Source organism: Nothobranchius furzeri, chromosome 5, assembly GCF_043380555.1.
Source record: "Nothobranchius furzeri strain GRZ-AD chromosome 5, NfurGRZ-RIMD1, whole genome shotgun sequence".
Taxonomy (NCBI): Eukaryota; Metazoa; Chordata; class Actinopteri; order Cyprinodontiformes; family Nothobranchiidae; genus Nothobranchius; species Nothobranchius furzeri.
Genome location: NC_091745.1, coordinates 7,938,368 through 7,960,248, shown reverse-complemented (window position 1 = coordinate 7,960,248; position 21,881 = coordinate 7,938,368). Strand labels below are relative to the sequence as shown.

At 39.9% G+C, this 21,881-nt stretch overlaps 2 protein-coding genes and 3 non-coding genes across 5 annotated transcripts; all 5 read right to left on the bottom strand.

Moving 5' to 3' along the window:
* Nucleotides 1-688: 688 nt before the first annotated feature.
* Nucleotides 689-3,960, bottom strand: akt1s1 (AKT1 substrate 1 (proline-rich)). The gene is made up of 5 exons (XM_015948718.3): nucleotides 3,335-3,960; nucleotides 2,973-3,246; nucleotides 2,729-2,812; nucleotides 2,467-2,642; nucleotides 689-977 (listed from the first exon to the last, which is right to left on the bottom strand). Exons 1-5 carry the CDS (start codon nucleotides 3,725-3,727, stop codon nucleotides 840-842), a joined length of 1,065 nt encoding a protein of 354 aa, XP_015804204.3. The 5' UTR covers nucleotides 3,728-3,960; the 3' UTR covers nucleotides 689-839.
* A 6,021-nt stretch (nucleotides 3,961-9,981) lies between these two features.
* On the bottom strand, nucleotides 9,982-11,954 carry rps11 (ribosomal protein S11). The gene is made up of 5 exons (XM_015948717.3): nucleotides 11,851-11,954; nucleotides 11,276-11,416; nucleotides 10,997-11,072; nucleotides 10,520-10,649; nucleotides 9,982-10,175 (listed from the first exon to the last, which is right to left on the bottom strand). The coding sequence occupies exons 1-5, from the start codon at nucleotides 11,863-11,865 to the stop codon at nucleotides 10,052-10,054; spliced, it is 486 nt and encodes a 161-aa protein (XP_015804203.1). The 5' UTR covers nucleotides 11,866-11,954; the 3' UTR covers nucleotides 9,982-10,051.
* LOC129163527 (small nucleolar RNA SNORD35) lies at nucleotides 10,272-10,354 on the bottom strand. Its single transcript, XR_008563389.1, has one exon. It is a non-coding gene; the product is annotated as a small nucleolar RNA SNORD35 (small nucleolar RNA).
* Nucleotides 10,733-10,816, bottom strand: LOC129163526 (small nucleolar RNA SNORD35). Its single transcript, XR_008563388.1, has one exon. It is a non-coding gene; the product is annotated as a small nucleolar RNA SNORD35 (small nucleolar RNA).
* LOC129163539 (small nucleolar RNA SNORD35) lies at nucleotides 11,146-11,230 on the bottom strand. The gene has a single exon (XR_008563400.1). It is a non-coding gene; the product is annotated as a small nucleolar RNA SNORD35 (small nucleolar RNA).
* Nucleotides 11,955-21,881: the final 9,927 nt, after the last annotated feature.

Here is a 21,881-nt window from a genome sequence, read left to right as displayed (position 1 = left end):
AAATGTAACACACTGAAGCTGACATTTAAAGGTAAGGTTACAGCTGTTTTATATTTTTGAAGAAGTAACTTTTAAACCAGCCACTTCTTAAACCGTAGTCGAGTAATCAGCCATTTTTGGCAGCGAGAAAAACATAAAACGACATGAGCAGAATGACTCGCCTTTCTTAAATGTCTGCACGCATTTACCCACCAGTTACGGAGCTTTAAAGGCGACGATGTGTGATTTTAGTGGATTTAAATCCCAGATAGTTTGCATGTTTTTGATTCTAGCTTCCCAACATTTAGGTTTTTCTATCAATCTCTGAAAAATAGGAAGAAATACCGTTTTTCTTAACAAAAGAAATAACAATTATTTGCCACATTTCTCCGAAAGATTTCTGCGTTAGAGCTGAAATGATCTCCAAGTAGCTGCAGGAGCACCAGACCTGACCATGAAGCAGCCACAACGTCATCTTTTCTCTCAAAGACCTCATGACATCACAGGTAGTAAGAACATCCCAAGACTTGGTCACACCACTTCTCATCCAGTCCCAGAGTCCCAGCTGTGCTGTGGGCCACACAACCCGAGGCTCATTCCACATCTAGTGTTGCGGTTGGTAGAAGCCAGTATTGTGAAATGTTATGAGACAGTGGGGGTTGGTAGTGTTGCAAATGTTATTAGTGTTGATAACATTTTGTTTCTCCTGTAAAGCGTGTGCCATTTATTTTGGTTAGTGATCAATATAATAACTGGAGGTACTAGTTTTTACACTGTTTCACATACTGAACGTCACATTTTCCAGATTATTCAGGGTTTCTTTCTGTCCCTCTCTCTGTTTGCCTCACCCCTCTCCCTGCTCAGTGCTTGAGCGAAAAGTCGCCCATGTTGAGACGAGGCCGTGGCAGTGCACCAAACATCTCCGTCCCATCGGTGGCTCCAGGGACCAACAGGGCCTTCATACTCGCGGCGATGTGCTCCAGATCGGCACAGCCCACCTTAGAGACAGAGATAAAGACGTTAATAAAAACAATCTTTACACAAATTAATTCAACGTTCAGGATATGTCTGAAATGTTTCTAATGTGTTTAAAGGTGTGGAACAAAGAAAAAACACTTTTAATGATTGTTTCTGCAGTCAATCTGGGTTTTTCATGCAGGCTGAACATGAAAATAGTCTCCTACACCTATCTCCTGCATTAGCTTCTGATAGAAAATAGACAGTGAAACTCTAGGATTTGAAAAGCCTGACAGATCTACGTCACACCGTCACTCAGCATTTATGGACTCTCCTATTTTGATTCACGACAGGAAAGGCTGTTGTTGGTTTGGCGTCCAGGAAACGGCAGAGAACGCCTCGACTAGTAGCTAACTTTTACCATTAGCAACTCCACCACACTGCAGAACTCCTCCAGGCTTGAGTTATTTGTGGAGATAAAACATCCTGGCTTTTTCATTTCTAGCGCTGTCACTCTGAAACCAGCTCCCACAGTCAATTAGGCGGTCTACTTCTTTGCCTGTCTTTAAGAGTCGCCTGAAAACCCTTTTTTTCATTCAGCATTTCCTGAACATGCTTGAAGTTTGCTTACTTTTATGCAATTTGGATTTTTTTTTTGCTTTTAATTCTGTTGTTTCATGTTTAATGTTTTAATTTCTTTTATGACTGTATTTTGTTCTTCAGCGCCTTGACCTCCCGTAATGAAGGCGCTATATAAATAAAGCCTTGATTGACTGATTGATCCACAGAGTTTCCTCTACCGCTTTAAAAGCCTGGCGGGTCATCTGGCCTTGCTTGCTCCCCCGCCAGGCCAAGCGTCCACCCCCATGATCACGGAAGACGTAGCGAAATGAGCCACACGCCCCTCCTCTGCTGTCACGGATGGCAGCAGAACAAACCGTGCAACTTCCCCGCACGCATGGTCCGCCGGGCCAGCAGGTTTTCTGGAGGAAACCCTGATCCATGTCTCAGTGCAAACGGAGTCAGTGGGAGAATTTTGTTGTTGTTATCCAATCAGAGGTGAGATGTCCACAAATCAGTAAATAAGAGTCCAAATCCTGTCATCTGAAGCTCAGCTCTGATGTGACTCACTTCTACTTCCTGAAACTAGTACACTGGATCTTTGTTTCCCCAGATTACAACTTAAAAGGCATCAATTCCTACTAGAGACCACTGCTGACGTATTGACTGGACGAGTGAACCACACCTTTGACTGTTCGTGCTTTCCTGTAAAAATAAGTTTTTCTGGTCGTCACAAGTAGATAAATACAATATGTCAGGATCAAGTGACACCTAAAAGCATCATGAAGGTAATTTTTCTTTAGCACACATCTATTTTTCTATATAACCAACAGAAATGCATGATGTGTACGTAAAACCATTTTTCCAGCACTTTATCGATGTGAGATTTTGTTTTACACATTTAGTGGAGACCCAATTGAGATCTTTGCGATGCAGAAACCTAGCAGCTCTCTCCCTCTGCGTGCTCACCCGTTCACCACTGTTGCTGTCTCCCTGAGCAGCTCTGTTGCTTTTGCAGCCCCACACTGGAACAGACACAGGCAGGGAGCGAGCCAAAGCCATGTGGTGGGCGTGACGAGACGAGAACGCAGACTGACCCATGGCCATGCCCCGAGGTGGTGGAGGGGCGTCCTCACTCAGTGAGCCTGACCCAGGAGGAAAAGGAAACTCAAAGGATTATGTAATGTTGCATTAGAGAGAAAAATGACACAAGGTGTAACAAATGTCTCACCATCAGTGCTCTCCTCCTCCCCGTCAGATTCAAAGAAGGGCTCACAGTCCCGAGAAATAGAGTCCTCGTCCATAGAGAATACACCTAAAGTGGAATAAAAGTCAGCTTAGTGTCACTCGTAGGACGTGTGAGGTTACCAACAACAAACTCTAGATCAAACGGAGTTTGTTTACAGTGACATTCCCTGTGAAAACACACCATAACCTTCTGAATCACACCAACAGCTCAGTGTCTCATTCCTCACCGGCACTTTCATTCCCATAGGGTCGCCTCTCATCCATGTCCTCCTCCTCTTCCACCTCCTCACCCTCTTCTTCCAAATCCACTATCCCTGACGTTTGTCTCTCCTGCTCTATGTCCAGCACACTCCTCTCCCGACCCTTCTCTCGGTTACAGTTTTGCCCACCGCCATGCACGGCCGCTGTGTCTGAGCTGTAGATCGAAGGGTAGCTTTGAGGGTAAAGCCTGCCGTTTGGACTGACTCCGCCCACTCCCGCATCGCCTGTAAAGCTCTGCAACTTTGACACAGAATTAAACACAATATGCATGTGAACCTTTTTGAGTGAATGGCTTCAGTGAGACGTGCAGCACAAACAGCCCACTCACCCCTCTCTGTCCGGGGTCAGAGGTCAAGTCAACCATCAGCTTGGTTCCTCCATCCTCCCCAGCTTGGCGAGCATGCTTTTGGGCTGTTAGCATGGTCGTGGAATGCAGCACTCCGATGTCGTCCATGTAGCGGCGTGCCGATTCAGCCAGAAAGCCCTGACCCCACACATTATAGGAGAAATCACACTCCCTCGGAAAGGTGGTGCCGCTCTCCTGTTTTTTCACTCCTTCCCCTTCTCCAGCTGGTGGCCGGAACTTCTTGCAGGCTGTGAGTATGGCCAGGTCACAGCCAGATTTCTGGCTGTATATTTCTGCAGCAGAAAGTAAAGCCAGCCAACTCTCTTTGTGGTTGTCTGGGATGTCTGGCTCGGACGAATGCATCGTGGAGGCCATAATGGTGCAAAGTACTTATTTAAAACAAAAATCCTACTTGAATTGGCCTTGTGAGATAACTGAGTAGCACTATGAGAAGTTTTGAAAGTTAGTTTTTCAGAACAACTGATCTAAACTTGATGCAACACTGACTTTGGTAGCTGAGATGTACTTTATTAGTTTCTTCTTGCTGGCGTAGTTTGCAGATTATGTTTTGCACAGATGAAGAAGCAGGGTGACGTTATTAGGAAATGAGGCACTCTGTGACTTTTGAATGTGATGATTTATGCGATGTCCTTGCACAATGGAGAGCCAGGGGAGAGAAGAGATGTTGCCAAGTTGCTGGTGACCCCTGGAAACATAAAAAATATCATAAAATAAAGACAAATAACTTTTAATGATCGTTTCTCCGTTGAGTTTGTTATTGATCAAAAGGCTGATTGCACACGTTTAGACATGAAAAAGTAGTCTGTGTGTTGACTGGCGCAGTCATCATCATTTTGCACATTGACCAAAGCTAACAAGTGTAGCTACTACGTTAGCGCTTTGTAATGCCTCTCTTCCGTTTCCTTTAGCATCCGTCTTTGTAATCCCATCTATTTTATTTAAACTTGCAGGCTATTCGTTAATCAACACAAGTGCTACCGCTGCAGCAGCTGTTGTTGTTTATCTTGTTGTTCAGTGTTGTGTGCAGCCTCCTCATGATGAAACGTTTCACCACGCTCATATTTTCAGGCTTTAAAGAAGCTGAAATCCGGCAGTGGTGACGAAAATACCTAAAAAACACTTTCACTTACCTGCTCCGTTTCTTTCGTCTGCGTTGCCAGATGTTAACCCAGCTTAATCTTCTTTTACCCACCCGTATTCTGCCCTATCCCACAGTTCCTCTCCCCTAGCCAGGCTCGATACCAGTGGGAGCAAGCTAGCAACGTTATTCAAAGCGTTTCCGGTGAGGATAACAAAATAAAAGCGGCATTGCTTTGAAATATTTCATTGAATTGAGGACTTTGTGATATATTTACTATAAAAAATCTATTTATAAACATTGCATCCGACAACTAACAAGTCAATAACTTGACCATTTAAATTTTTATTTTAAAAAATCCGTATTTACTGTTTATAAACATTTAAGATCAAAAGGTCGGCAGAATTTTCTGAAAACGTGTACAACACATGCGTATGAAACTTAAAATTGACGATAAACAGTGATTTTAACGTGATCAGCGACAAAGACGACAAAAATAGAAAGTTACATGAATAGCCGCTCTCATCCGGTTTGGTCAGCGACTGCTCTCTGACGTAACCTGTTTACCAACTGACTGAAAGCACGTCGCACACGTGATTCATGTCTGCAGACGGGCTCGTTCTCGTCTAGTTCTCGTGCACGTGCGCCCAGAGTAGAGTGAAGTTCTGAAACACCAAATTTATACAGCTACTACTTCCAACGGCCCTTTTGTGGAAACTACCTTGATAAACAACCGTCTCAGTGCCAGTTATTGCTAAATATGCAAGTTTTCCTGGGTATAATAATGTTTTAGCTTCAAATCGTGAGTCTGTGCAAATAAATGACCATAAAATGTCCAATATTTACTTTTTCATTTACTGTCTTACTCCCATATTGTACAGCACATTTAAGTATAATTACACATAAGTAAAAAGATGAATTTACATATTCAAAACATCTTAATCCTTTCTATCAGCACCAATAGAATTACAGACCAGGGAGCAGAAAAAATACCATGCCATACCAAGCCTTAGAGCACATTTAAAACAGCATGTCAGCTGAACAAAGTGCTTGAACACAGAACGAGGGCAAATGTAACAAAGACAAAAGAGCAATAATCCTATGTTAAAATGAGCCATCACAATCAAAGATTGTACAACCGGCTGATAAAACATAAAATCAAGAATGCTAACCAAATTACAAAAACATAAACATTTGGTTGCAATAACAAGATAAAAAAAACATCAGGATAAGAGCAAAAAGTGAGAAAAACAGTAATAGAAAAAAAAATACAATTCGAGGAAAACGTCTGTTTGTTAAAATGTTACCGTCCAAAAGCCATTCTGAAGAGGTGTGACTCAAGGCTGGATTTACAATGTGCAGGTGATAGAGACTGTAGAGTGGAAGTGCATTCCAAAACTTAGGTAGCCTAGTGAACTAGACCAAATTCTTGCTTTGCAAAGAATGGTCTAGGCATGCTCCATTGGAACCTCAGCAGCTCCTACCAGTACTCTGGCTAGCCAATCACAGCTCTCTAGAGGGGTTTCAAACACATAAAGAACTGTGATTGGTCCATAATGGTGGGCCAATCATAGTGCTCTATCTGCTTAGTGAACAAATCACAGAGCTTTATCCGCTTTGTGGGCCAATCAGGGCACTCTATATGCCTGGTGGGTGGGATGATGCAACAGAGTGAAACAAAAGTATGTCACATTCTTTGTCCAGTGGAATGCGGAGATCATTTGAAAGACAATGGTAGAACCCGCCCCACAACCGAGAGCCGTCAATGGAGCGTGGCCAGACTAAATAATAGATTTATTTAGTCTGGCTTGCCAGGCTAAAACTTAGGAGCAGCAAATGCAAAAGCTCACTCTCCAAGGGATTTGTATTTCATTTTGGGAATGCACATAAGACTGGTTGAAGTCGGCTGACCTTTTGCTGCTGTGCACGCCGCGGAAGCGATTCAAATCGCGGGGTGAACGAGCATTTGTCCATGCTGCCCCAAAGCTATGGAACTCATTGACCATTGGAGTTCGGCAGGCTCCATCTCTGGCGGTTTTTAAATCTCGTTTAAAGACCCACTTTTATGCTTTGGCTTTTAGACAGTGACTCGTTTTAGTGTTTTATTGTATCATTGTTTTAATGTGTTCTTAGTATTCATCATGTTTTATCTGCTTTTGATTGGGATTTTTATCCTCTGTTTTAGTTCTTTCGAATTGTTGCGTTTTGTTTTAGCCTGTGCAGCACTTTGGGCAGCTCCCATGCTGTGTTTTAAATGTGCTATATAAATAAACTATGCTATGCTATGCTATAAAGTTGTGATCTGCAGAACGCAGTGAACGGGTGTGAGCATATTGTGTGAGTAGTTCAGACAGTTAGCGTTATTATGGACGGCTTTATATGCACACATGAGAACTTTGAATTGTATGTGATGTGCTACAGGGAGCCAATGTAAGGCATCCAGAACAGGAGTAATGTGGCACAGTCTGCTCGTGCCAGTGAGAAATCTGGCCGCCACATTTTGTACCCTTTGTAGACGGTTGAGGGAATTTGTGCTGACACCTATGAGAGCAGAGTTGGCATAGTTGAGTCACGAGGTAATAAATGCATCGATAACAGATTCTAAGTGTGGTCTTCTTAGAATGGGTTTCAAGCGTGTTATGTAACGAATTGGAAAAAAACAGGATCTCACTGTAGCATTTATCTGCTGGGTCATTGACAAGTCTGCATCAAGTTTAACACCAAGGCTAATCACACAGGAGCTAAAAGTCAGGGAGGGAAGAGTGAATGAGGCAGATGTGTTTTTATCAAATCGTGATTTAAAAATAATTGCCTCTGTCTTGTCCTCATTCAACTGTAGGGAAATTAGAAGCAAGCCACGCCTTAATGGCTGCAAGGCATTCTAGAAGATGGGTGGAGCCAGTCTGGTTCAGGGCAAAGTCAATCTGACCGTCGTCTGCGTACAGATGATAGTTAACCCCATATTTGGTAAAAATAGTAACTAGAGGGATAATGTAGATAGAAAAAAGGAGTGGACCAAGTATGGAACCTTGTGGATCACCTCAAGGGAGTGGAAGGTAGGGAGAGGAACAATCACCAACGTGGACTCTGAAGCATTTGTCTGTCCGACATACTGATTAAAAAATTATTCTCAATAACATAAATATGCGTTTAAAAAACGTAATTTCTTTCATTTATCTACCCAAAAAGAAATCTTTTGCAGGAGGAACATGGATAAGAAATGTGTTATTACAAATATCTCATCAAAAGTTTTTTAGCTTGAAAGGTTACTTCTATTCGTTTACTTACTCAACATGCGGCTGTATTGTGTGATGCTGGTTCCCATGCAATGACTGTAAAAAAAAAAAGTGGCAGGACACGTCAAGGCAGGCAAACTTTGACAAGCGTGCCCTTTTCTTTTCGATATACCTGCCGGTGTTGTGATGGTGTGAGAGGATACAGGAGCTTGGGTAGAGGCGAGAAAGTGTCAAAGACTGAGCGTTTACCCTGTGAAAAAAGAACGCTGTGGTTTGAAACATGAGTGTGTAATCACTGATGGACAGGTGTGTGTGTATGTGCGCTGGACGGTGGGGGCTCTCAGTCATCCAGGTCATGGTAATCCAAAAGGGTTCAAATAAAGGCAACTGGATGTTCCGCTTCTCATCTGATGAGCTTTGTCAATTCTGAATAGAATAGGGCCAAGCTTATAAACTGTAGCTGTCTGTTTCTAAATGAAACTACCTATGAGTACCCCCCATGAGTTGTGGATGTCATTAAGACCTATATTGTTAGAATGGTTGTGTGTACAATCAAAACATTTTAGAGTTGTACTTACAGCTTATGATCATGAGGTCTGTATCCAATTTGAACAGTGTATGTGTGTATTAGCATTTCTGTATAAACATGCAAACCTAACCTAGAGACAAGATCCATAAAATATAAAATCCCAGCCATTCTGAAGTTTAAAGTTATATTGTGTGATTTTAACATGTTGGAACAGCCCAGCTACAATCCTGCCTTGAACTTGATCTGAGAACCTGTGCAGGAAGTTTGAGGTCATTTTCTTGTGTTTGTTTTTTAAACACATTTAAGTAAAAGTTTTTGTTTTTTTTACCTGACATGTTTCAGCTAGTCTCTCTAGCCATCATCAGAGATGAGATCAGGATCTCTGATGGCTAGATACTAGCTGAAACAAGTCAGGTAAAATAAAACTTTTTTTTTTACTAAAGTGTGTAGAAAGAGAGGAAAATTGATAAACACTGAATAAACGTATACATGACTAGAGGTCACAGTGATGATAGGGATTAGCCTCGCAAGCCAGACTAAACAATGTCTTTGGTCTAGTACAGTAGGTCTAGATAGGGATTGCATCTAGCCATGACTCGCTGCTGGTCACCAAAGATACCAGAAGTTACCCATAAAAAGCTGTTCACAAGTTATAAAATACATTAGAACAATAAAGCACTTTGCATTATTGTTAAGAATGTAATACATTTTTTTTCTACACACCATTTTCTTTATGCAAACAAAACAATTTTACTAAATTTTCACGGTTCCCAAAAAGATACCTGGCTTGTTTAACAAGCCACTTCTTAGTTGAGTATGCTAAAATTACCATTTACAATTTCCGCCAAAATTCTGAATAATTTTGGGCTTAACTTTAATTTCATTACATATGGCTTTGTGATCTTTATGTTGCCCATTTATGTGGTCTATTTCTACAGAATTGTGTCTAAAATAAAGTAGGCTATTTCCATTTCCAGCACACCAAACTTTCTGGTGATGACCTGTTCTTTTTCAGAACATGTTTTTTTTTTTGTCACATAAGTTTAATGGATGGATTTTTCACAGATGTGATCCTGTATGAAAAACATTTGCTTTACGTAATCATATGAATCATGTTTTAACAAAAAATGTGCCATTTCCTAATGACATCCACAAATGAACATTCATCTTCCATTTTTTCATCATATTAAAACAATTGTCAGTTGGCTACAATCGAGGCCCAGTGGACTGGAAATGACATCAGGAGCATGCTGCTGAAGCAGGGGATATAAACTCTGCTGTATTAATTGCATTAGCACGACACCAGCACAGAGCATCACTGACTTGACATACGATGGCTGCATTTTGTTAATCAAATATTGTTTTTGATTATAGGAAGCTTAGCCAACGAGGAGTCAACCCATTACAAAATCATTTTATGTTGTTTTACCTGTTAAAGTTCTAACGCTGAACGCCAGACATCATCTTATACTATAAACTGACTACAAAAATGTACAATATTTTAGTTAATGAGTCAAGTGCCTTTTGTGTACAGCAATTAATTGGTTTAAGTCCTCGAACAACTTTAAAAACAGTCAATGTCTCATTCCACCATAAGTTACACTTTATGGAATTCGCCCTTTTCTGTCTGACTTCAAGGCTAGGAAAAAGAGCTGTAAATTTACAGAATGCTTAGATATTCATAACAAAAACAATGATTACACCATATTCATTATGTATGATCAGTAAAGTAACACCCACACACCAAAAAAAAAGGAAGAGAAAATTGAAACAAGATTTTTTATTTGACAGTGAGACATGATGACTAACAGTTGCCTTCCTGTTCCATGCCATGCCTAAAACTTCTGAAACTGCTTTTTGGCTCCAGCGGCCTTAGTCACCTTGAGGACGTTAAACCTCACGGTCTTGCTGAGGGGTCGGCACTCTCCAACAGTCACAATGTCTCCAACTGAGACGTCTCTGTAGAAAAAACACCAGAGCATGTTAATGAAGACCTAAATATTTGTGCAGAAATAAGCTTTTAACATCTTCAATTTACAAGCAGAGGAAATAAGACAAACTGCATCAGTGTTTGCCAATGGCAACGTCGTCAGAGCTTCTTGAGCTAGGAAGACCATCGTGAGAAAGCATCATTTGCAGTTACCCTGGACTGTCTGCAGTCTTAACCCGTGCAATCAGGAAAACATAATCATAACTACTAAAACACAGTTCTGATGAAATCACACTGAACAACCCAGGACTAAAGTCAAAATACACACAATCATCACATGCCCAATGTCAAAATGACAGAAGAGGTGTATTACCTGAAGCATGGTGACAGGTGGACAGAGAGGTTCTTGTGCCTCTTTTCAAAGCGGTTATACTTGCGGATGTAATGCAGGTAGTCGCGTCTGATGACGATGGTCCTCTGCATCTTCATTTTGGTCACCACACCTGCAGAACAGATTGAGTTTATAATAGCAAGTAGAGAAATTCTAAAGACAATGACCAAGACCAGGAATGTAAATTTGTCACTAGACCACATCAGTATTGCCATTAAGGCTTTGTCATCAGAGCCCACAGGGCTAGGAAGACCATCGTGAGAAAAAGCATCATTTGATGGACAGTGACAGATCTGCACAACCCTAACGTGGATATCAAGATGGCACTTATTAATACTCAGCATTGATTTGATTAACACAGAACACTAAACTACAGTTTTCTTATGGCTATAAAAATGTTCATAGCGTTGTATGAACATTGCCCAAAAGCACACATATAAGCTGGGTTTAAAACTTTACCAGAGAGGATGCGGCCACGGATAGAGACGTTTCCAGTAAAGGGACATTTCTTGTCAATGTAAGTGCCATCGATAGCCTGGAAAGAAGAGAATAAATGTCACCTAAGTCATTAGTAAAGGGGAAAAAAAACAACTCAAACTAGTACGTAAATGACTACATCAGTGTTGCCAAAAGGCGCTGTCGTCAGAACCCTACGGGTTTGGAAGACCATCGTGAGAAAAAACATCACTTGCAGAGAATATTTTAATAAATGTAATTATTGTTTTAATAGTTCCTAACCTCTCTTGGGGTTTTGAAGCCCAGCCCGACACTCTTGTGGTAGCGAGGGAGCTTCTCTTTGCCCTCCTTGGCACCTTCAACAGTCAGAACACGCTTCTTGTTCTGGAAGATTGTGGGCTGCTTCTGATAGGCCCTCTCGGTCTACAGAGGAACGGCAAAATAATTGACATCGCTGCATTCAACAAATACATGTACTTGCACACATTTCGTGGACCGCTACTGGTTTACTTCCTTTGGGTAAAACGAAAACGACCACAGCTGAAGCGAAATGGGCATTTCTTTCATAAATGTGTAACAAACCAAAATAATCGAAACACACAATTCAAAAAGGCGTGTCACAAATAACCGGACTAGTATAAGCTAACAAAGTTAGCATTACGGCTAGTTTTACATCACACGCGGGGGAAGGAACAGACCATAAACCTAACACATAAACGTGAGAAACCAATTTAAAATGGCTCGTTAAGTTGAGAGACCTCTCCCCAGTGGAGATTACTTCATATGTCTTATCTAACACGTGTAATAATACGATAATTCTTCGATTTAAATTCACCACGCCGAATCGGAGAACATACTTGTGCATCCGCCATCTTTGCCAGCCGAGTCGGAAAGAGGCCTGAGCATGCGCGCGAAGGACGGAAGTCAGCGAGAAGGAGGAAGTGACGTTTCCACAGGTAAAAAAAAATATAAAAATAAAAAAAATTGTTGAAAACATACTCTAAAAAACTTTTGACTCCACGTTAGTTATTTGCTGAGTAAACAAACATAAACTAATCTGTCCTTGCAACAAGCAGAGCTAGAATAGAATAGAATAGAATAGACTTTTTTGATTCCACAGTAGGGAAATTCACTTGTTACGGAACTGGAGCCACGATGACACCTTGTACAGACGTGTTAGAAACTCAGACAAACCAGCAGACCAATTTCAACATTTTGGGGAACTATTAACAACATAACGCATACCTACAACTTTTTAAAATACCAGTCAGCACTTGAAGTCTGGAAAAGTGACAATGAAAAGTGCAGAAAGAAGGAAACCGGACTCCGGTAAGCCATTACCCTCCAGCTCTACCAGCAATCTAGCAAGCTCAAATCGTGTTCAGTCAACGGGGTCGATAATGCCAAAGACTGTTAATTTGCACGACTATATTGCCTCAGACATTACTTAGAACATTGAAGCAGAGCTCTGCCCACTACCTGTAACACCTTCCAAACCCCCAGCAGAGAAGCAAAGGAAGACACACAATGCTGAAACAAGCATCCTCTCAAAGTTAGCATCGTTCACCTCCCTCATAAATACTAGATCAGATGCCCTGGAAAAGATGGTCAAGTAAAAACTCTGTTGTAATTTCTGAAGCTAAAGAGGCAATTAAAGAAAACTCCAAGCAGACTGAGAGCATAAAATAATCATTAGACTTCACCTGTACTGATCTAAGGGAGCTAAAAATTAAAGTTGATTGCTGTGAAAGTCAAGTGAGCATTTGCCAGAAATCCTGCAACTTGCATGAGAACCGTATCTTCCAACTTGAAAGTTACTCTCGTCGATGGAACTTACGACTTTTTGGATTGGAGGAAAAAGAAAATCAAGATCTGCGGAGAGAAGCCATCAGCATCTGCCAAGCTTTGCTACCAGAGGCAAAAAACGAGTTGGGAGTGATCGATGCGGTTCATCAAGTTGGAGTAAAGAAAAGCAGCGACACACGTCCAAGAGGGATCATCATTCGCTTTGGCCTTCGGTTTTATCTGGATGCTGTTTGGCGTTCTGCAAAACGCTTTTCCTTCCTACAAGAAAAAAAAGCTGAGGTTTGTTGAAGATCCATCTGCAGAAGAACAAGAACAAAGACAGAAATCATGGCCTGCAGTTGAAAAGGCGAGGAAAGAAAACAAAAGGGCCTACTTTGTAGGTGGTCGGGCTTTTGTGAACGGAACAGAAAATTTCCCTCAGTAAATTAGGCTCAGTTCCAGTTCCACCTTCTAATAAAACACTTAGTGACTTATGTTTATATCTAGTGGTATTTTGATGCACATTCTACCACAGATGATTGTTAATATACAGTAAGTTACTCTTACATTACCTTTGGGTTAGCGTTAAATGTGTAGTGTAGTGTAGATAGTTGCTGTACTCACTATTCAATCATAAAATATTTGTCTCATTACACTTAAACTTACCCCAGACCATACTGTTTAGAATGATTTAGGTCGGCAGGTTGTCTGATCTCACATTGTTTTGTTAGTCCATATCTCTACAAGTTAAATTTTTTTCTCACTCTTGTCTTTTATACTTTTTTTCTATTTTTATGTCTTTGTCTATCATTTTGTTGAATGCGAGAGGTCTCAGGAATCATTTGAAACGAAAAGCCATTTTACTTTACTGTAGACAACAGAATACAGACTTTTGTTTTCTTCAGGAATCCCATTCGGTTTCATCAGAAAGATTTGAAATTTCGAGCAGAGACTTAGTGTCTTAATGGCTGTGTTATTGTTCGAGGTGGAGATCGTTTTCAAATAAAGCTCGAGTTCTTTTTTCAAGACACAAAAAGAAGGTCTTATTTTTAACACTTTATATTTATGGATGTAAAACTTGGTCAGCAATATGATAAGATTAGATAGGAACAGTTAATTTTCCAAATCTCTCTGATAGTCTAGAAATCCAAACAGAACATTGTGAAAATGTAATACAAATGTCTCATGGATATGGTCCAATATAAATCTACAGACGCCTTGCCAAAGATTCCGAGTGTGTTCACAAGTCCAGAACAAGTGGAGATGACAGAGATTGCTGGAGATGCACTCATCTCAGCTGCTACGCCTGTAGGGGGCGCATCGCTCCTCCGAATGTCTCACCTTACCCATGAGTGTCTCTGGAGAGCTACTAAAAGGGAGAAGGAACCAACCCACGCGTTAGTAATGGTCACAAACGAAAACGGCAATAATCCACCTCAAAATAATTAGAAAAAAGAAAACAACGCAAGTGTTACCCGGACTAAAATATAACATTAAGGTTTTTTCAACAATTAAATTCCAACGAAGGTGTTTTGTAGTCATTGTAAAATCAAATGTAGTATTCTAATTGTTTACTTTTTCCTCAGAGATCGTTATAATAATAAGCCCACTATTTTATTTGTATTTATGAAAACTGCCTAATTTTTATTCTTTTTTTTTTTTCGGAAACTCTGAACGCCGTCTTCAACTGTTTCCATGACGACCTCTCCATTCATAATACAGCGGACACGTTGACGTGTTGATTTTACTGTGGAGCCAAGCACCTGGTGCTTGTATTATTTAATTAATCTCACAACGTCAGTCTGTTGCGTAACCACGTGACTTCCGGATTCTAACGCTTTGTGACGTCAGCTTGCAGGGCGTCAGCTTTTTCCATCATCTAAGCTAGTGTAGGCTGCAAACACTCAGTTGTTCCTCAGGCTTTCATCTGAACACATCTTGGATTTCAGCTCCAGCAGAAATGAGTTTAATTTCAGATTTTGAGTCCACCTCTGTGGAAAACCAAGAAACTGAAAGGAAAAAGTCTATAAGCTCGCTTATAAAAGTATTAATTAATGCAGCAGCTGAAAGATCTGATACGACGTACTCTTTGGACATCCAGCAAACAACGTATGACTTTTATTTTCTACTGATCTGGGAAAATGTTAAAGAAATTGATTTTTACATCGACCCAGATCATTTGCCCACATTTCAGAAGAGGATTTTCAGTACTATCTGTCAGAAACTGTCCTGTACGAGTGAAGAATGTTTCGCTTTGATGTTGTCAAAGGACCGACGCTTTCTCAAGGCAATGGTTTCCTTGATGAGAAAGCAAATTGTCAAGCTTCCCAAAACCTTTGTAGGAAATGTTTGTCAAAGGGAAAACGCTGCAGAGGACCCAAACATTTTGACAAGTGAAGATAGTTGTTCGACCGCCACAAATCAGTATTCGAATAACTGCCTGACTGAGAAGCGTTGTTATAATGTTCCAACAAAAGCTTTGGTTACTTCTCAGCCAGCTAGTAAAGGATTTATGATACCTCCGCAGTTGGAAAACATTCTCCATCAGTTAGCGGAGAAGAAATCTGTCTCTCGTCAGATGGTTAAAGCCAAATCAACCAGGAACGATGAGTTTCAGAAGCAGTCATCATATGTGCAAAAAAAAGTGAGTGATTCTGTTATTGAGCCTGTTAAACCAGTAACACATGACAATCCTCGTTCTTACACGTCTAAACCGATTCAAGAGATGTACAGGCCACGGCAAGAGAACTGTAAATCCGACCATGAAGGTTCATCGTCTGAATCCATCGTGGAAGACGAGCCACAACAGCTGATCTCTTCTCCAAACAGTTCGACCGTTGATTACTCAGCGGTCAGACATGCGGAGAACTTTCAGATGAAAGCCTTACTGAATCGGCTAGTAAATCTAATGATTGAGCGGGCTTTTAGAGAATCCGTTACGATTTATTCAAAAAAATTTCGGCAGACCTTACAGAAGTCAGTGTTTGAACTAGTCTGGAATGAACTTAAAGGAGAACTATTTGATATTGAACCAGAAATGGAGTCCAAATTTGTCAAGAAAGTTATCAGGGATGTCTGTAAGTTAAGTTGCTGTGGCACTGATTACTTGCTTAAGTTAATGAATCACGCAAAATCACAAACAGTTAATCACATCGTTTTCTCCATCAGAGAACGACACAAGAAGCTTCACAAAACTAATTTAGTCTCAAAGGTCTTCTCGTATGTCAAAAGTATCAAAATGTCATCAGTGAGAGGAAAAGAGACACCGCCTGCTCCATCAGTGGATGCAGGCGACAGAAGTGTTTCAGAGAATGACTGCATCCAGCAGATATCATACGAAGAAAACGAAGAAAAAGCAGCTATTGATAAACTCATCATTAAGTTAATGTCGCTGATAAAGCACAACGCAGAGAACGTCCTTTCAGCTAACGATTGTAATGAAATAACTGAGCGTTTATCATCAATGGTCTGGGCTGAAGTGATAGGTCGTGATATTGAACCAGAAAAGGTTCCTGGTCTTTATAAATCAATTTACAACGATCTGTATGTCAAGTGGAGCAATGCAAAAAGAATCCCTCTTTTCCTTGCTTTAAACAATCGAAATATTAACGAGACAGTGGTGTTAATCATTAAACGACGCCTGCTGAAGCCAAGTACCTCAAAATACATCAAAAGTTTAGCCAGTGTGTTTAGCAGTCATCGTTGAGATCATCAACAAGCTCATCTGTCAACACAAGGCACCTAAAATACCTAGGATGGGGACCTGCCCATCGTTCTCCATCGGAGAATTCGTTATCTTTAGAAATATTATTCCACAGACGTAAAATGCGATTCAAACGGCACCCCCACAAACTTTTCATCAAAATGATAGGCTTGGCCGTGGGAGGTGTGGTATATCATGATTTTGGGTTACTCACACCTACGTCACCCTGAGATTAGTAAAGTTATATGTTTATTTATTTATATGGCTAGATTGGAAGCGTGCACCCCACAAACGATACATGAAAATGAACTGTAGCTGCGCATCCCAACTTCACCTAAATATCAAGACTTTGGGTTAGGGTTAGATAATATATGGCCACCATTTAGTGCCAACGATAGGTCCCTTTTCAAAACTTCTTTAGGGAGTTTCTAGTTAGTTATTACTTAGATTTTATTGGAACATTTAACTTTATTCTGGCTGCTAAATGGCACAGTGGTTAGCACTGTCCCTTGCAGCAACGAGGTTCTGGATTCAGATCCCAGCCTGGGGTCTCTCTGCAAAAACGTAGCATCATGTGCACACGTGGGTTCTCTCTGGCTTCCTCCCACTGTCCACAAACATCAGGTTAATTGGTCTTTCTAAATCATCCTAGGGTCGTGTTGTTCTTAGTTATTACTTCATTCACTGTAAATGTGGCGTTACTTGATGTGACATGTTGGCACCATAAGTGAGGTCAGCCAGAGGAATGACACAACTGTGCCGCTCTGCTGTTTCATTTATAGGGGGTTCTCACTCAGACCTTAGGAAACACATAGAGTTAGCTTGTACTGTTCAATGTTGCTGCTTTAATATTATAGTTAGGTTATACGTAAGTTAATTAGTTAATGTCAACACAACCATATTAACCCTCTGGAGGCAGGCGCTGCAGATTAGCAACGTTAAAACCTACCTACCTGGTTACTCCACATACATATTTCATGAGCATTTTTTAACTCAGAAGTACCCCTGAAGGACTTAGTTGTTCGTCCTTTCATCAAAACTTATTTTGAGCCTGAGAGGGTTAAGTAGTGATGAGATTTATGGCTCTTTCACCAGAGCCGCTCATTAGTCAGTCGCTTACCTCAAAGGGCCATTCAAATCAAAAGACTGGCTCCTTTGAACGAAGGGAAGCCAAGAGAAGGGGGGGTGGGGTTTAGGAGTAACGTGTTGCCCCGGTGTCCGTGAGGGCGCACGTTGTTGGGTAGCGTTCTTCCTACGTCCGTCACAGCGGTGGGTGGGGTTTGCGCGGGTAAGCTTTGCCAACTTCCGGGGAGGTTTGTTACCGGAAGACGATTCGTTCGTGAATGTCACATCACTACTGGGTGTGCCCTTCCCCTATAACTGTTCTGTCTCGTGGAGGAGCTCATTTGTGTGCATCTGTGTGAAACACGCATAGGAAAAAAAAGAACGACAGAAAGAACGGCTCCCCTCAGCCGCGACTCGGCCCCATCGTTCATGTTTAGGAGCCGTTCAAAAGAATCGTTTCATTTGCGAACGTCACAACTCTAACGTTAATTCATGTTAATTTGGTTGAATGTAAATACAGTAGGTTGGTTTTGGGAAGCTAAAGCCCTTTTCAGATTGACATTCTGGAATATGTGCGGACAATTCAGTCCGGTTTTTAACCAGAACTGTGTTTTCAGACACACCACTTTTGTACCTGAACTTGTCCTTGGAAAATTATAGTAGTGACTTGGCAAAGAAAAGGAAAAAGGAAGAAAGTGAAATTGTGCAAAAAATTACTTTTTTATCTTCGAAACCTTCTGCTTCTTTAACCACAAGTGGAAAAAAACGGTGCTTGAGGAAATGCAATCTAAACTAGATGAGATGTATATAAAGAGAGCAGAAGGAGCATATATCCGATCACGTAAACAACGGATAGAAGAAGATGAACAAAACTCTGCCTATTTTTTTAGACTCAAAAGACAACATTCTAAAAATAACTCCATAAGAACTGAAAATATATGGTTTGGTTGTAGAACACCCCCCCAAAAAAAAGCTAATTACTGCTCTGAATTTTATAGTAATCTATTTACATCTAAGTTTTGCAGGCACTCAGCTAGTCAATTTTTCAACTCACTTCCTGGTAAAAGAAAACTGACAGCAAGTGATACTGGCTTCTGTGACAGCTCAATAACCTTAAGTGAAGTAAGTAAGGCCTTAAGCCAACTTAAAGCAAATAAATCGCCAGGATCTGATGGACTTACAAGTGAATTTTACAAAAGATTTTCTGAATGTTTAACTCCATTTTTACTGGCAGTTTATACGGAAAGCATTCAACAACAAATGCTTCCCTGTACGTTGCGTCAAGCAGTCATTACTCTTGTCCCTAAGCCAAATAAAGACTCTCTACTGTTAGACAACTGGCGTCCAATCTCCTTACTTAACAGTGATTACAAAATACTTGCTCTGGTCTTAGCTAACAGAATTAAAACAGTAATTGACTCAATTATTGACGAATGTCATCTGGTTTTATGAAAAGTCGTCACATTTCTAATAATCTTAGGCAGATTATAGATATACTAGATTACTCAGAATTTATAGAGGATAACAGTTTCATTCTCTTTTTGGACTTTCATAAAGCGTTTGATACTATAGAGCATGAATTTATATTCACTACTCTTAAAAAATTTGGCTTTGGTGATTTTTTTCTCGAATTGTTAGAACTTTATATGCAGGTGGAAATAGTTTAGTAAAACTCCCAACAGGTGCATCCCCTAGATTTAATCTTCAGCGAGGAGTTAGGCAGGTATGCCCACTTTCTGTATACCTTTTCTTATTAGCAGCTGAGTTTGTAAATATACAAATTAAGAACAGTACTGTGTAAGGAATCACCATTGCAAATCGAATAATTTCTATAAGTCAGTTGGCTGATGATACAGCTCTATTTTTAAAAAATATTTCACAAATCTCCCCTGCAATCACTATTGCATCTTTCACTAAAGCCTCAGGTATGCCTCTTATTATGAATAAATGTGAGTTGATGTCAATCAAAGAATGCCCCTACTCTTCAATCTGTGGCATCCCGGTCAAAGACTGTGTTAGATACCTTGGTATTAATATTTCTAAAAATGGTAAGAATAGAAGTATCGATAACTTTTCACCAATTATAAACACATCCAGAAAAATATTCAATAGTTGGTTACAAAGAGATCTTTCCTAGAAAGGTAGAGTATTGCTCACTAAAGCAGAAGGCTTGTCTATGTTAATTTATGCCTCCCAGTCCTTATATGTAGACAAATCTATAATCAAATCTGCAGATCAAATGTTATCGGATTTTATATGGAATAACAGAACTCATTATTTACGAAAATCTATTGTCTTAAATAAAGATAAGGAAGGTGGTCTAAACGCTATAGACTTTGACTCTCTCAATAATACATTTAAAATTAATTGGATTAGAGCCTATCTTAAAAATCCAAACTCTATATGGAATTTTATCTCAACCTATGTTTTCTCACACCTAGGTGGCCTACAATTCACCCTCCTATAAAAAAAAAAGTATAAAATTTTAGTAACCTTAAATGAATACAGCACTGTACTTCATGCAATTCCGACAGGCATACTTATGTTGTTTAAAGGAGTTGACTTTTCTCTATTTGGACCAGACAACCCTACAGACTGTAAGCAAACACCCGTAGGCAAGCTCTGCTTCATCACGCAGGGAAAATCAGTTAACTCCAAAATACGTTCTTTATTACAAAAATCTCTCGTTTCAGTTCCATCCTGTGTAAGCTACTGGAACACTTCCTTGCAAGATCTTAACTGGACAAGAATATGGACTTTACCGCAATTTTTTTTTATTACCAATAAAATGAAGGAAGTCTCTTTTAAAATAATTCATAGATTTTTCCCAACTAAGCATTTTCTTCATAAAAGATTTAAGCATAACATTAATATATATTGCTCCTTCTGTAACCTTTACCCTGAGACTACAGTACACTTGCTTTGGGAATGTTCTGTCACAAAAACTTTTGGAAAGGTATCACTACTTAAATTCCAAGAACTATTAAAGTGGACTTTCTGTTGAGTTTCAAAAATGTTTTATTTGGGACAACAGACTATGATGCAAGACCCTCTCCTGCTTTCTATTTCATCAATCTGATTCTGTTTCAAAGTTTTTTTATACACAAATGTAAACTAATGCATAAGAACCCTTTGTTTAATCATTTTGTTGTAGATTTAAAGACATATACATATACAATCTCTTCAAACAACAAAAAGGCGATTAAGACAAAATGTGTATTTGAAGCATTACACGTGCTTGGGTAATATATAATATTGCATTATGTTTTTATTATTTATTTATTTATTTTTCTTCTCCGTATTTTTATTTACATATTTTCCTTCTCTCTCTCTCTTTTGCTATATTGTTTGGTGTATACGTGCTGTTAGTCAATAACGTTGTATATTAATCCAAAATGTTCAGGAATGTTTTTGTAAGATCGTAAAAACAGAAAACATTTTTTTTAATTCACTTGTGACAGCGGCACAAACATAAATGATAAGATAAGATTTAGCCAGCGAGCCACCCAAAAATCAACTTTTTTTTTTGCTGATAAAATGTATAATTTAATGCTGTAGACATGTTTAGTCATTATTGTAGGATTTTAGTGCATCTTATTGAAAATGTATTACTGTATTGCACCCTTTCCAGGGTAAAACTTTGTCCTGATTTATTTATTTTTTTAACTATAGATGATGGCACTGGGCCTTTCCACTGAACGCATAAGCATTGGCTAACATCCAGGAAAACATAGTAAGCAGCCGCTGGCATAGTGGATGGGTACATCTCCACCGGCCTTGAAGCATAATGTTTTGGAAGCATCTCAGAATCATAGGGACGTTTTGCTTACACTACACTTCCAGAATGTGTTAAACTCCACAGTTTAGATCAGGCCAGACATAAAGTCAAGAACAAAAGCAGTGTAAAACATCCAGAAACTTTCTAAATAAAAGTCACGTGCAGATTTTTGGTTGCTTAACTTGTAAAAAATAAGTTTAGAATTTTCTGTGAAACCTGTATCCGAGATAAGCAGAACAGAAAAATAATCACAGACCTTTTTGAATACATGCCACAGTCTCTCTTCCATGCTTGTTATTGTGTGAACTACCAGAATCACTTGTGGATTTGCATTTCGCCAGTGATTTCTTGACTTTGCAGGATTCGCTTTGTGGCAGAATTTTGCTGTGGTTTCGCGTCTGAAATGCTCCAGGTGGGTAGAGAGCTTGTGGGTAAACATCTATTACGTTATGTGATGCTTACGCATCCAGTGGAAAGGCTGGATGAGAGGTGCCTATGTTGTTGGTACATGTATTGTATTGTGCACTGCAGACTGCAATCAAGTCTCAGCCACGCTT